Source organism: Anarhichas minor, unplaced genomic scaffold (genome assembly GCF_050575085.1).
Source record: "Anarhichas minor isolate MPS153535 unplaced genomic scaffold, ASM5057508v1 ptg000048l, whole genome shotgun sequence".
NCBI classification, from domain to species: domain Eukaryota; kingdom Metazoa; phylum Chordata; class Actinopteri; order Perciformes; family Anarhichadidae; genus Anarhichas; species Anarhichas minor.
The window spans coordinates 478,683-492,723 of record NW_027466494.1 but is presented as its reverse complement, the minus strand read 5'-3'; the positions used below and the strand labels follow the sequence as shown (position 1 = coordinate 492,723).

At 49.4% G+C, this 14,041-nt stretch overlaps 1 protein-coding gene across 1 annotated transcript in view; it reads left to right on the top strand.

The window, feature by feature from the left end:
- LOC142971622 (titin-like) overlaps positions 1-14,041 on the top strand; it is a 212,089-nt gene that overhangs the window by 193,580 nt on the left and 4,468 nt on the right. The window contains exons 231-249 of the mRNA XM_076112200.1: positions 56-355; positions 707-848; positions 947-1,110; positions 1,267-1,569; positions 2,169-2,450; positions 2,590-3,183; positions 3,286-3,576; positions 3,713-4,012; positions 4,148-4,450; positions 4,585-4,887; positions 5,030-5,298; positions 5,382-5,697; positions 5,882-6,187; positions 6,332-6,631; positions 6,917-7,492; positions 7,759-8,064; positions 8,183-8,565; positions 8,670-8,880; positions 9,006-13,910. Coding sequence (XP_075968315.1) covers positions 56-355; positions 707-848; positions 947-1,110; positions 1,267-1,569; positions 2,169-2,450; positions 2,590-3,183; positions 3,286-3,576; positions 3,713-4,012; positions 4,148-4,450; positions 4,585-4,887; positions 5,030-5,298; positions 5,382-5,697; positions 5,882-6,187; positions 6,332-6,631; positions 6,917-7,492; positions 7,759-8,064; positions 8,183-8,565; positions 8,670-8,880; positions 9,006-13,910 — 10,554 coding nt within the window. The remainder of the gene's footprint in view (positions 1-55; positions 356-706; positions 849-946; positions 1,111-1,266; positions 1,570-2,168; positions 2,451-2,589; positions 3,184-3,285; positions 3,577-3,712; positions 4,013-4,147; positions 4,451-4,584; positions 4,888-5,029; positions 5,299-5,381; positions 5,698-5,881; positions 6,188-6,331; positions 6,632-6,916; positions 7,493-7,758; positions 8,065-8,182; positions 8,566-8,669; positions 8,881-9,005; positions 13,911-14,041) is intronic.

Genomic DNA, 14,041 nt, shown 5'->3' with positions numbered 1-14,041 from the left:
GCTGTAAAATCCTAACAAAACATTTTAGTAGAGTAACTGTTTATTTCTTCTCCAGACACTCCTGGAGCTCCAACTGATAAGATCGCCATCAGCAGAGTGACGGAGGAGAAGTGTACGGTGTCCTGGAAGATCCCTCTGGAGGACGGTGGAGACCTCGTCACCCATTACATCGTGGAGCGCCGCGAGACCAGCCGACTCAACTGGGTCATCATGGAGACCGAGTGCAAGACGCTGTCGTGTGTCAGCTCCAGGCTGATCAAGAGCAACGAGTACGTCTTCAGAGTCAGAGGAGTCAACAAGTTCGGCCCCGGAGTTCCTCTGGAGTCCGAACCCGTCATCGCCAGGAATGCCTACAGTAAGATTTCAACAATTCTACCTGAGAAATTCATGATTTTGGGGCATACAGTAGACATGTTTTTTCTTGTTAAATTTGATATTTTTATCTTGAAATTTTGAGATTGCTAAATGTAGTTGCAGATCAAGAGGTTTTAAAACAGTTAGATAGAAATATTTACAGTAATATCCAGCAAAAGTTTAGATTATATTTCATTATTGGGAGACAAACAGTAAATTTTTCTTATGTATTAATGCCACAACACATGATATGTACACAATAATGTCCTGTTCCATCGTAGAATTAGGCCTCATGTAACAGGATGTAGATTTGTTCCCGTGACTCTGATCTTTCCCACCTGATCTTCCTCAGCCTTCACGTCCCAGCCGGGCACTCCAGAGGTCACAGCGGTGGGTAAGGAGCACGTCGTCATCGAGTGGCTGAAGCCCGAGAGCGACGGAGGCAGCGAGATCAAAACCTACCTGGTGGACAAACGAGAGACGAGCAGCACCAGGTGGGAACGACTTCTGAAGAAGATAAAGGACAGAAGAATATGTTTCCTTAGCATCTCTCTCTTTCTCATGGTATCTTTTCGCTTCTTCTCTGGACAAGGTGGACTCGTGTGAATAAGAATTACACCATCTACGATACCCGTCTGAAGATCACGGGCCTGCTGGAGGGAAGCGAGTACCAGTTCAGGGTGACGGCTGTCAACGCTGCCGGAGACAGCCAGCCGAGCGACGCCTCGCCGTACATCCTCTGCAAAGAACCCACATGTAAGATTTCATAGTCTTCAATCTTTAAAAACAGTTGCAAAAGGTCTATTTTAAATTTTTGTGTGGATCCCAAAAATAGATTTTTTCCATTTGATGGAATTATGTCGGAAAAAGTAGATAAAAAACATATTTGTATTCATCCCCTTCTACTCCCAGATACCCCAGCTCCTCCATCAATGCCTCGTATCACCGACACGACCAAGCACAGCATCAGCATGACCTGGACCAGGCCCATGTACGACGGCGGCTCGGATGTCAGCGGCTATGTGGTGGAGATCCTGGAGGAGGGCACCGAGCAGTGGTACCGCGCCACCGCCAAAGCCCTCAAGACCAACGAGTACGTGGCCGCCGGCCTGGCATCCAACAAGAAGTACAGATTCAGAGTAGCTGCCATCAACAGCAAAGGGACCGGGGAGTTCAGTGAACCCAGCGCTGAGGTTGAGCCGCTGGAGACAATCGGTGAGTTATGTCAGAAACATAGTACAGTAATTACCTTAAATCCACACAGCACTGAAGATGTGACACAGTTATCACTGCAGAAGTTGGAGAAAGTAAACTTCAGTGAGACAAAATGTCATTTCAACACATAGTTTATAGGCTTACTATAAAATCTCACTCTATATTTTATTTTACACAATTTCTACATGATTAAAAAAAAAATCGAAACATTTTTTATTAAGTTGCGAATCATATTGAGGTATGTACGGAACCCCGAGAGGCAAGTAAGAAAAAACATTCTTTTCTGTTTATTACTTTTTTTTTTATTCTGTGAAATTAGATAAAACTAACACAATATACTACATATATTAAGTTATGTAAAATAACACTCACCTGGAAGAAAACATAACTTCTCTTAGTTCCATTTAGAACACGAGGTCGTGGTGCACTTCAGCCTCTAGTGGCCGAGTATTACAACACTTTAATGCATGTTTAGCATGTTTTTGGTCAAATTGTGTTTTCCAAACAGGGGTTTCCCACACTTTATCAGTGTCATATTTCAACTTGTTACATGGCAATTTGACTCATTATTGAACTTACTATTATCCACCCGCTCTCAGAAATGCCCGACCTGGAGCTGGCCGACGACCTGAAGAAGACGGTGTGTCTGCGCGCCGGAGGAACTATGCGCCTGGTTGTGTTTGTCACCGGCCGGCCAGCACCAGTGGTGGCCTGGAGGAAGACGGGTGTGGAGCTGCAGAGCCGCGGCTACATTGAACACACCGACAGCTTCACCGCACTGACGGTGGAGAAGATCAACCGCTATGACTCCGGAAAATATGTTGTGGAGGCGGAGAACCCGTCTGGCAAGAAGACCGCCACCATCCTGGTTAAAGTCTACGGTAAGTCATCCCAAGTCTCCTCAGATACCAAATATTACAGTGAAAATGTGTAAAAAACAAAAAAGGTGCACAAAGTTTGCACCATTTGCAAAGTTATGTTTTTCCGGTAAAAACACACTAATATCTTCTCTTCCTGCAGACACTCCTGGTCCTCCAAGTTCTGTGAACGTGAAGGACTACACCAAGGAGTCGGTTGTGATCACCTGGGACGTCCCAAGCATTGACGGCGGTGCTCACGTCAGTAACTACATTGTAGAGAAGCGTGACGCCAACATGAAGACATACAAGAGTATCACCACTGAATGTAGGAAGACCCTGTTCAGGATCACCGGTCTGGAGCAGGGAGTACACTACTTCTTCAGAGTCCTGCCCGAGAACATCTATGGTGTTGGGGAGCCCTGTGAGACATCCGAGGCCGTGCTGCTGTGCGAGGTACCGTCGGTGCCTCAGGACCTCCAGGTTGTGGATGTCACCAAGTCCTCCGTCACACTGCACTGGTTGAAGCCGCTGCACGACGGCGGCAGCAGGCTGACGAGCTTTGTCGTGGACGCCTGCAAGGTGGGGACGGACAGGTGGAGCGTCTTGGCAACAGTCAAGGCCTCAGTGTCCCAGCACACCATCCAGTCTCTGACCGAGAACGACCAGTACCTCTTCAGGGTGCGAGCCACCAACAGCAGGGGAGCCAGCGAGACGATGGACACCGTCACTCCTGTCGTCATCCAGGATATCAAGGGTGAGAAAGACATCACAACACATCCACAAATCATCACACAAACTCTCCACAGAAATCATTCACATATAATAAACATATAACATCTCTTTCTGTGTATTCCAGTGATGCCCAAGATCGACATGACCAGCATCCCTCAGAAGATCGTCCACGTGCACCGCGGCAAACCCATCGACTTCAACATCCCCATCAAGGCTAGACCGCAGCCGTTCTGCTCCTGGTCCTTTGGCGGCGTTAAACTGAAGGACAGCCTGGACCGCATCAAGATCGACAGCAACGGAAAATACACCCACCTCGTCATCCGCGAGACCACCATCAACGACACGGGAAACTACTCGCTTGAGGTGAAGAACGCTGTCGGAATGGCAACTGAGGTCATCAAGGTCATCATCCTCGGTAAGGAGACAACTGAGAAGTTGTGCCTGTTAAAGAACAATTTTACCGTTTGAGACCCGAAATGTTGTAACCATACAGATGCTTTACTAAATCAAGTAAAATTAAAATGTTATGCTGTCTTCCTGTGTCCGTCCAGACAAACCAGGCGTCCCAGTCGGTCCGGTGAAGATCGAGGAGAATGACGGCGTGTCGGTGACGGTCAGCTGGGAACCTCCAGAGAAAGACGGCGGTTCCAACGTCAGCGGCTACGTGGTGGAGCAGCGCGACGCCCACCGGCCAGGTTGGCTCACCATCTCAGAGTCAGTGACCCGACCCTGCTTCAAGTTCACCAGACTTACCGAGGGAACAGAGTACGTGTTCCGCGCTGCCGCCATGAATCGCTTCGGTGTTGGCGGCTTCCTGCAGTCTGAGGTGGTGGAGTGCAAGAGTGCTAAGAGTGAGTTATATTTCCACCATAAGTGTACTTTTTCTGTCCTCTATGTGCTCTTTCTTTTACCTGTGGGCTCCAACAATTCAGAGGTTCAGTGAATCCCTTTTATTAATTTGTGCCCATCTGTTTTTTCCTGTGTAGCCATCCCTGGACCTCCAAGCTGTCCAGAGGTGATTGATGTCACCCACGAGGGTATGACCCTGACCTGGCAACCACCCGAGGACAACGGTGGCTCAACCATTGCCGGCTACATCGTCGAACGTAAGGAGGCGCACTCTGACAGGTGGATGAAGATCAACAAGAACCCCGTCACCATGACCAGGTACCGCTCTTCTGGCCTGATAGAGGGCCTGGAGTATGAATACCGTATCACCGCCATCAACTCCAGAGGAACTGGCAAACCCAGTGAGAGCTCAGCCGTCAACGTTGCCATGGATCCCATCGGTACGTGTTATTGCTGATCTTCTGTAATGTCATTTAACGGGCTTCATTCTTGAAAGCCTCACCACCTATTTTGAATTAATCCTACCAGTGTGGAGTCAGCATATTTATCTAAAGTCACCGTATTTTTTGAACAGAGCCTCCAGGTCCTCCAGTTCAGCCCACTGTCACCGATACCACCAGGACCTCCGTCTCTCTGGCCTGGCAGCCACCCGAAGAAGAGGGTGGTTCTGTCATCACTGGTTACTTCATCGAGATGCAGAAGGTGGACCAGGTGGAATGGACACTGTGCAACACCACGCCCACCAAGATGTGCGAGTACACGCTCACCCACATGCCCCAGGGCGCCGAGTACAAGTTCAGGGTCATCGCCTGCAACGCTGGTGGTTCTGGAGAGCCTGCTGATATTCCTGGAGTGGTTAAAGTCCAGGAGATGCTCGGTAAAAATCCATAAATTACAGTTTAATTTTACAGTCAAATACCTGTCACACTTTTACTTTGTTTTAAATGATTTAATACGCATATTTTTTGTCTTTTAATCTGTAATTTAACTAACAAAAATCGAATTTGTGTCTTCCTCAGGTCATCCCGACTATGAGCTCGATCAAAGATACGCAGAGGGCTACGTGGTGCGGCAGGGCGGAGTCGTCCATCTGTCTGTGCCCATCAAGGGTAAACCCATCCCTATATGCAAGTGGACCAAGGACGGTCGGGACATCTCCCACCGGGCCATGATCGCCACCCATGATGACATCACCGAACTGGTCATCAAAGAGGCGCACAAAGACGACACCGGCACCTACGACCTGGTGCTGGAGAACAAATGTGGCAGGAAGGCCGTATACATCAAGGTGAGCTGCTCATCTTGCAGATAAATGTACTTCAGTAACAGAAGTGTATTTGGAGCTTAATTTTCTGTATATCTCTACTCCAGGTGAAGGTGATCGGTCGCCCTGACATCCCAGAAGGCCCTCTGGAGTTTGATGACATTCAGGCCAGATTGGTCCGGGTCAGCTGGAGGCCACCGTCAGATGATGGCGGCTCCGACATTCTGGGATACATCGTGGAAAGGCGAGAGGTACCCAAGGCTGCCTGGTGTACCGTAGACTCCCGGGTAGCTGAGACCTCTCTGGTGGTGAAGGGCCTGAAGGAGAATGTGCAGTACCACTTCAAGATTTCTGCCGAGAACCAGTTCGGCGTCAGCAGATCTCTCAAGTCTGAGGAGGCTGTTACACCGAAAACACCACTTTGTGAGTTTTGTTTTGCGATTGTTCTGAATGTCCAATCCCTCGTAGCATTGAGTATGTGTTGGCCAAAATAAGTGAATAGGCCGTGTTCTGATTAGAAATACACATTGAACACAATATATATCTGTAATTCTGATGTCAATAGCTGTTGTTGTCAATATTGATTGCGCTAACATTTCACCTCCAGGCCCACCAGAGCCTCCCAGCAACCCACCAGAGATCATGGACGTGACCAAGACCACGGTGGCTCTGTCCTGGGCCCGACCCCGGGACGATGGAGGCTCCCGCGTCACAGGGTACTACGTGGACAGGAGAGAGGTGTCGACGGAGAAGTGGGTCCGACACAACAAGACCCACATCACCACTACCATGTACAACGTCACCGGTCTGATCCCCGATGCAGAGTATATGTTCAGAGTGGTGGCTCAGAACGACATTGGGCTGAGCGAGCCTGGTCTTGCTTCAGAGTCCGTGGTCTGCAAAGATCCATTTGGTGAGTTAACATTACGTGATGCCTATTTCTGCATGAATAAACAAATAACTAGTTTAAGTAGAGGAGGCTTTGAAAAACAAAGCAGTCTTGCTTTGAGCAATACTCCCCCTGAGTATTAATCTCCTCCTGTCTGTCTCCTTATAGACAAACCTAGCCAACCAGGAGAGATCGACATCATCTCCATCACCAAAGACTGCATCACCATCCACTGGCTCAGGCCAGAGCATGACGGTGGAAAGGAGATTCTGGGCTACTGGATTGAGTTCAGGCAGGCGGGAGAAAGTGCCTGGAAGAAGTGCAACAAGGAGCGCTCCAAAGATCGTCAGTTCACCATGGGCGGTTTGATGGAGGCCACCGAGTACGAGTTCAGAATCTTCGCTGAGAACGTGACTGGACTCAGCCGACCTCGCCGCACGCCCATGGGCATCAAGACCAAACTGAGCGGTGAGCTGGTGCAGAATTCAGAGGCGTTTATGTGATTATGTCTTTAACATGTATTTATGTTTGTTAAATCAAAATCTCGCAGCCACTTTGTGATGCGACCTGCGTCTTACAAAGTTAAACAAGAAATCATGTGTAGTTGAATGTTGTGTTTTTTGTGCATGTCATCATAATTTATATACAGCAGTTACTGAGCTAGCAGCATCAGGATTGCAAGAATGTTTACAGCAAAATGTAAAAAGCTGATCAAATCTAGATTAAAATCAAACCTTGCTGATGTTTCTGCAGTTGGTGAGGCTCCAGCTATGAAGGACGAGATCGAGGACGTAACCACCAAGCTTGGTGAGTCCGGCACTCTCACCTGTGGCATCATTGGCAGACCTCTGCCTGAGATCAAATGGTACCGCTATGGCAAGGAACTGATCCAGAGCCGCAAGTACAAGATGAGCTCAGATGGCCGTAACCACTCTCTCAGCATCCTGACGGACGAGCAGGAAGACGAGGGCAGCTACACCTGCAGGGCCGTCAACGAAGCCGGAGAGGTCGAGACCAGTGGCAAACTGCGACTGCAGGCGGCGCCTCAGTTCCACCCTGGTTTCCCTATGAAAGAGAAGTATTTTGCCGGGGCCGGCACCAGCCTTCGCCTCCATGTCGTCTACATTGGACGTCCCATCCCCAAGATCATGTGGTTCTATGACAAGAAGCCTCTGAACGCATCCGAGAATGTTATTATTGAAAACACTGAAAGCTACTCCCACCTGGTGGTGAGGAACGTCCAGAGGAAGACCAACGCTGGCCGCTACAAGGTGCAGCTTAGCAACGTGTACGGAACCGTCGACACTATGCTCCGCGTTGAAATCCAAGGTAACACCAGACTTCTGAGAACAGGAAATAGTACAAAACTCAGAAAGTTTAAATATTAAAGAATATAGCCTCTAGTGAAGACATCTGTATTATCTTTATATTTCAAATGAAAGTCAATAAGAAAACCATGTACCATGCAATCTGCAAGTTAGATTGACTAGACATTCTAAATTCTTAACTCTAAAATATTCTTTGTCAAACATATAAATTAAAAATAACTCTTACTAGACCCATGTATATGAATAAAAACAACCTTTTTTCTCCAGATAAACCATGCATCCCTGAGGGCCCTATTGTTGTTGACGCCCTGCTGAAGAGCTCAATTGTCATCAGCTGGAAGGCTCCAAAGGACGACGGCGGCTCCATGATCACCAACTACATTGTGGAGAAACGTGAGGCCAAAGAAGGCGAGCAGTGGCACCTGGTGTCTTCCTCCGTTTCTGGCACCAACTGCCGTGTCCCCAACCTGATAGAGAGCGCCGGCTACTACTTCAGAGTCTCTGCCAAGAACCAATACGGAGTCAGTGAGTCTCTGGAGATCCCATCGGTGGTCATCGTTAAGAGTCCATTTGGTAAGTCCAAACATATTTTGTTTGCCAGCTTTGGCTTCTGTGGCTACATTGTAGAGAATGGGGCTAACTTCACAGGTATGTATGAGCACTGCAGTAACATTCCCGGTTTATTTCTCAGAAAAACCTGGCATCCCACAGCAGCCCTTCATCATCAGCTCCACCAAGGACTCGTGTGTGGTCTGCTGGAAGCCTCCAAGCAGCGACGGTGGAGCTAAAATCTCCAGCTACTACTTGGAGAAACGTGAGAAGAAGCAGAACAAGTGGATGTCAGTAACCAGCAAGAAGATGGTGGAGACCAGTTTCGAGGTCACAGGCTTGATCGAGGGCTTTGAGTACGAGTTCCGTGTCAAGTGTGAGAACTTGGGCGGTGAAAGCGACTGGAGTGAGATCTCAGCGCCGATCATCCCCAAGTCCGACCAGTCTCCTCGTGCTCCCGCGTTCAGGGAGGAGATCAGGGACATAACCGCCAAATACCAAGCCAATGCCACCTTTGTCACCAAGGTACTTTATTTTAACTACATTTAATTTTACTTTCAAGAAGTCAAATGCTGTGTCAACATTTATACTTGGGTATGCTTTAACTTGGTTATTTTTCCCATGACCAGGTGGTGGGACATCCCAAACCTTTGGTGAAATGGTACCGCAGTGGAAAAGAGATAGAGGCAGATGGAACCAAGATTAAAGCCCAGGAGTTCAAGGGAGGCTACTACCAGCTGGTCATCACTGCCGCTGATGAGACCGATGCCACAGTTTACCAAATCAGAGCAACCAACTCCTCAGGATCCATCTCTACAACAGCCAACCTGGAGGTGGAAGGTAATGATATCATTTTGGTATTGCAACATTTTTTTCTTGTTTTCTAGAATCCATTTTCCTGCATCCTCTGCAAGTGTACTTCCTTAAATTGAATACATCTTAATAAATATCTATTTTAATTCCAGTTCCTGCTAAGATCCACCTGCCGAAGGAGCTCCAGGGAATGGGAGCAGTCCATGCTGTCCGTGGTGATAACATCACCATCAAGATCCCTATCTCTGGCAAGCCTGAGCCAGCAATCATTTGGCAGAAGGGTCAGGAGATCCTCTCCAACTCTGCTCATCACCAAGTCATCACCACCAGGTCTTTCACCTCCCTGGTGTTCCTGAAGGGAATGGAGAGGAAGGATACTGGCTACTACGCTATAACAGCAAAGAACAGGTTCGGAACGGACAAGCAAACCATTGAGGTGAACGTGGCTGACATACCTGATGCTCCAAAGGGTCTGGTCGTCAGCGACATTGCTCGGGACTCCATCACCTTGACCTGGGAGCCACCTGCCAATGATGGTGGAAGCGACATCATTAACTACATTGTGGAGAAGTGTCCCACCACTGCTGACAGGTGGATCCGTGCTGGACAGACCGCTGACTGTAGCATTACCATCATCAACATATTCGGAAAGACCAAGTACCAGTTCCGCATCATCGCCGAAAACCAGTTTGGCCGGAGCTCTCCTTCTCAGCCAACAGAGCCCATCACCACAAAGGAAGACAAGTCTGTGATTCGGAACTATGACGAGGAAGTGGACGAAACCAGAGATGTCACCAAGGAGGAGGCTCTGTTCTACAAGGTGAAGGAGCTGTCCTCCAAGTACGTCATCTCTGAGGAACTTGCTCGCTGCCAGTTTGGAGTGGTCCACCGCTGCACAGAGATTGCCACAAAGAAGACCTTCATGGCCAAGTTTATCAAGGTCAAAGGAACTGACCGTGAGTTGGTTCTCAGAGAAATTGAAGCCCTCAACGCAGCAAGGCACATGAATATCATCTACCTGCATGAATACTTTGAAAGCATGGAGGAGATCATCCTGATCTTTGAATTCATGTCTGGAGTTGACATCTTCGAGCGCCTTGGCACCTGCAACTTCGAGCTTACGGAGCAGGAGATTGTCCACTACCTGAGACAAGTCTGCTCTGCCCTCAATTTCATGCATAGCCACAACTTCGGCCACTTTGATATCCGCCCCGACAACATTGTCTACACCACAAGGAGAAGCACCACCATAAAGATCATTGAGATGGGCCAGGCTAGGCTACTGGTGCCAGGAGAAAATGTCAGAATGCCGTTCTCAGCTCCGGAATACTGTGCCCCTGAGATCCACCGTCACGACATGGTCACGACAGCCACTGATATGTGGTCTGTTGGTGTAATGGCCTACGTTTTGCTCAGTGGCCTGAATCCGTTTGGGGCAGAGTCCACTACTCAGATGATTGAGAACATCTCCAACTGTGAATACATCTTTGACAGTGAAGCATTTAAGGACATCAGCCTGGAGGCTATGGACTTTGTCGACAGACTGCTGGTCAAAGACAGGAAGCTCCGTATGACAGCCCATGAGGCTCTGGAGCACCCATGGCTCAAGATGAAGATTGAGAATGTCAGCAGCAAGGTCATTAGGACATTGAAACACAGAAGGTACTACCAGTCTCTGGTAAAGAGGACCGATACCATTGTATCGGCAGCTCGTGTTGCCTATGGTGGCGCCTTCAAGAACCAGAGAGGATTGGCAGTGGGTAAAGTGAAGATTGGAATTGAGTACCATGGCATTCGCACTGGCCCAGTCATGCATGGCTCTGCTGAAGAAGGCGGTCACGTCAGATTCACTTGTAGCATCACCAACTACGACAAGAGTACTCAGGTGTCATGGTACCACGGTAACCGTCAGCTACACGCAAGCGCCAAGTATGAAATTACTTACACTAATGGTTTTGCCAGCATCTATGTCAAGGACATTGACGAGAGTGATGATGGTGTGTACAGATGCAAGGTGGTGAGTGATGATGGAGAGGACAGTGCTTACGGAGAGCTCTTTGTTGAGACAGTGAGGAGCATCAAAGAGTACTATATTAGCCGCTCCATCAAGAAGCTGAGGAGGAGAGTTGACAGGACTAAACTCCTGCAGAGGCCGCCAGAGTTTACTTTGCCTCTCTACAATCGCTCTGCCTACATTGGCGAAGATGTGCGCTTCGGTGTCACTATCACTGTGCACCCGGACCCTCACGTAACATGGCTAAAGAATGGGGAGAGAATCAAGCCAGGTGAAGATGACAGGAAGTACACGTTCACCAGTGATAAGGGTCTGTACCAGCTGATGATCCACAACCTGAGTTTGGACGATGATGCAGAATACACTGTCATGGCCCACAACAAGTTTGGAGAAGACAGCTGCAAGGCCCGTCTCACTGTGACACCTCATCCTGTAACTGAGGAAACTATGAGGCCGATGTTCAAACGTCTGCTGGCTAATGTTGATTGTGTCGAGGGATACAGCATCCGCTTCGAGCTCAGAGTCTCAGGAAGCCCGACTCCTACTCTGAAATGGCAGAAGGACGGCCATTCACTACAGTTCGGTCCCAAGGTTGTTATCATACAGGAGGACGTTGACTACCACATCTTGCACATCAGAGATACTCTGCTCGAGGACGCCGGTGTGTACAAGGTTACCGCAACCAACTCTGCTGGCTCTGCAAGCTGCCAGGCTACACTGAAGGTGGACCGCCTTACCTACACCAGGAGAGAGTACAAGAGCAAGGAGGAGAAATACAGACACGTACAGAAACAAATTGAAAAGACTAACAAGATGGCTCTGCAAATTGTTGCCACCGAGGAGCTCGTACCTTTCAACCCCACAGCCCAGAATGCACTCAAATTCGCTGCAGAGATGTACAAGCCTGCAGTAAGCACCAAGAACGTTGAGGGCGAGTTTGACATCTCAGTAGAGAAGTCCGTGACCAAGAAGCTGGAGGAGGAGAGGAGGATCTTCATGCCTTATGAGATCCCTGAGCCTCTGGTCCATGATCCCAGAAATCTGGATGAGGACAAAGCCATCAAACAGTTTGTGCCTCTCTCTGACATGAAGTGGTACAGAAAACTTAGGGACCAGTATGAGGTTTCAGAGAAGATGGAGAGGATTGTGCAGAAGAGGCAGAGACGTATTCGCCTGTCCAGGTGGGAGCAGTTCTATGTCATGCCCCTCCCTAGAATCACCGACCAGTACAGGCCAAGATGGCGAATTCCAAAACTCACTCTGGATGATTTGGAGACTGTCAGGCCCGCCCGCTGTTCACTTTATCCTGAATCCGAGGTCTCCTTCAGATCCAGAAGGAGATCTCTGGGAGCCATTAGTGATGAGGAGCTGCTGATGCCTGTGGATGACTACCTTTCCGTGAGGAGAACCGAGGAGGAGAAAATGATGCTGGAGGATGAACTGGAACTAGGCTTTTCTGCCTCTCCCACCCGCAGTCCTGTACACATGGAGCGGCGTGCCGTGGAACTTGAAGAGAGCAGGCAGGAGGTGCGGTACGAGGCTGTCGAGGTCACTGAAGCAAAGAAGAAACGCACCATTTCTCAGTTCACGAGGAGGAGAAGGTCACTTTCTCCCACGTACATCGAGCTCATGCGTCCAGTCTCAGAGCTGATCAAACCGTCACGTTCCAGGCTGCCCGTGGAAGTAGAGGGCGAGGTCGTGTTGAGGAGGTCCCCCACCCCTGAGAGGACCCGTCCTCGCTCTCCCAGCCCCATCAGATCCGTTGAGAGGTCATCCCGCTCCTCCTCCAGGTTCGAGCGGTCCGCCCGCTTTGACATCATGTCCCGCTATGAGGCCAGAAAGGCTGCCCTGAAGTCCGAGAGGAAATATCAGGTGGTTAGCCAGACACCTTTCAGCCTGGACCACACGCCCCGTGTGACCGTCAGGATGCGCTCTCATCGCATACCGATTGGCCAAGACACCAAATTCACCCTGAACATACAAAGCAAGCCAGAGGCCGAGGTCAAGTGGCTCCACAATGGAACTGCAATCACTGAAAGCAGTGAGAAATATGTCTTCACTAACATGAGCGGTGTTCTGTCCATCACTATTCTGGACTGCCAGGAGGAAGACAGTGGCACATACCGCTGTGTGTGCTCCAACTCCAAGGGAGAAGCTTCCGACTACGCCACCCTCGATGTGTCAGGTGGCGGCTACACCACCTTCTCCTCTCGCCGCAGGGACGAGGATGTTCCCAAAGGATATCTCCCTGAAGTCACTCGAATCGACCACTATCACACCACCCACTTCAAAGCTGGCTATGCTTCCGAGTCCCACCTTCAGGTGGAGGAGAGCAAGTCTAAGCTCACCGAGACACATGAGGTTTCAACCCGTGAAAGATATGCCGCCTCCTCTGAGAGATACTCCTCTGCTGAGAGGTATGATTCATCCATCAAGTATGCCTCTGCTGAATACCTGTCATCTGATTCCTCCTACTCATCGGAAAAGTTTTCTCTCACCGCGAAACGCACCTTGTCTGAAGCTAAACTGAAGTCGTCTTCTGCTGCTGCTATATCTGAGGAAGTTGCTGTCCACAAGGTGAAGCCTTCTCTTCCTGCCAAAATCCTCACCAAACCCCAGTCTGTGACGGTTGCAGAGGGAGAGACAGCCAGATTCTCCTGTGATATCGATGGGGAGCCTGCACCAACTGTGACATGGATGCAAGAGAGCAGAGCCATCGTCTCATCTCACTGCATCCAGGTCACCACCACTCAGTACAAGTCCAGCCTGGAGATCTCTTCCGTGACAGCCTCCGATGAGGGCAGTTACACGGTGGTGGTAGAGAACTCAGCAGGCAGACAGGAGGCTCACTTCACCTTGACCATCCGCAGACCGGCTCCCAAAGAGGAGGTCAAAGCTGTAAAGTCACCCACTTCCAGTGTGAAGTCACCAGAGCCTTCAGTCACATCACGGGCTCCCTCCGTAGCTTCCCCGGTCCCGAGCATCAAGTCACCTGAGCCTTCAATCAAATCACCAGCTCCAAGTGTGAAGTCTCCTACTCCAAGTGTGAAGTCTCCAACGCCGAGTGTGACTTCGCCAGTGCCGAGTATAAAGTCGCCAAGTGTAAAATCTCCTGAACCTGAGGGAGTTAAGTCACCACAGGGTATGAAATCTGAACCCAGACACAAGTCACCA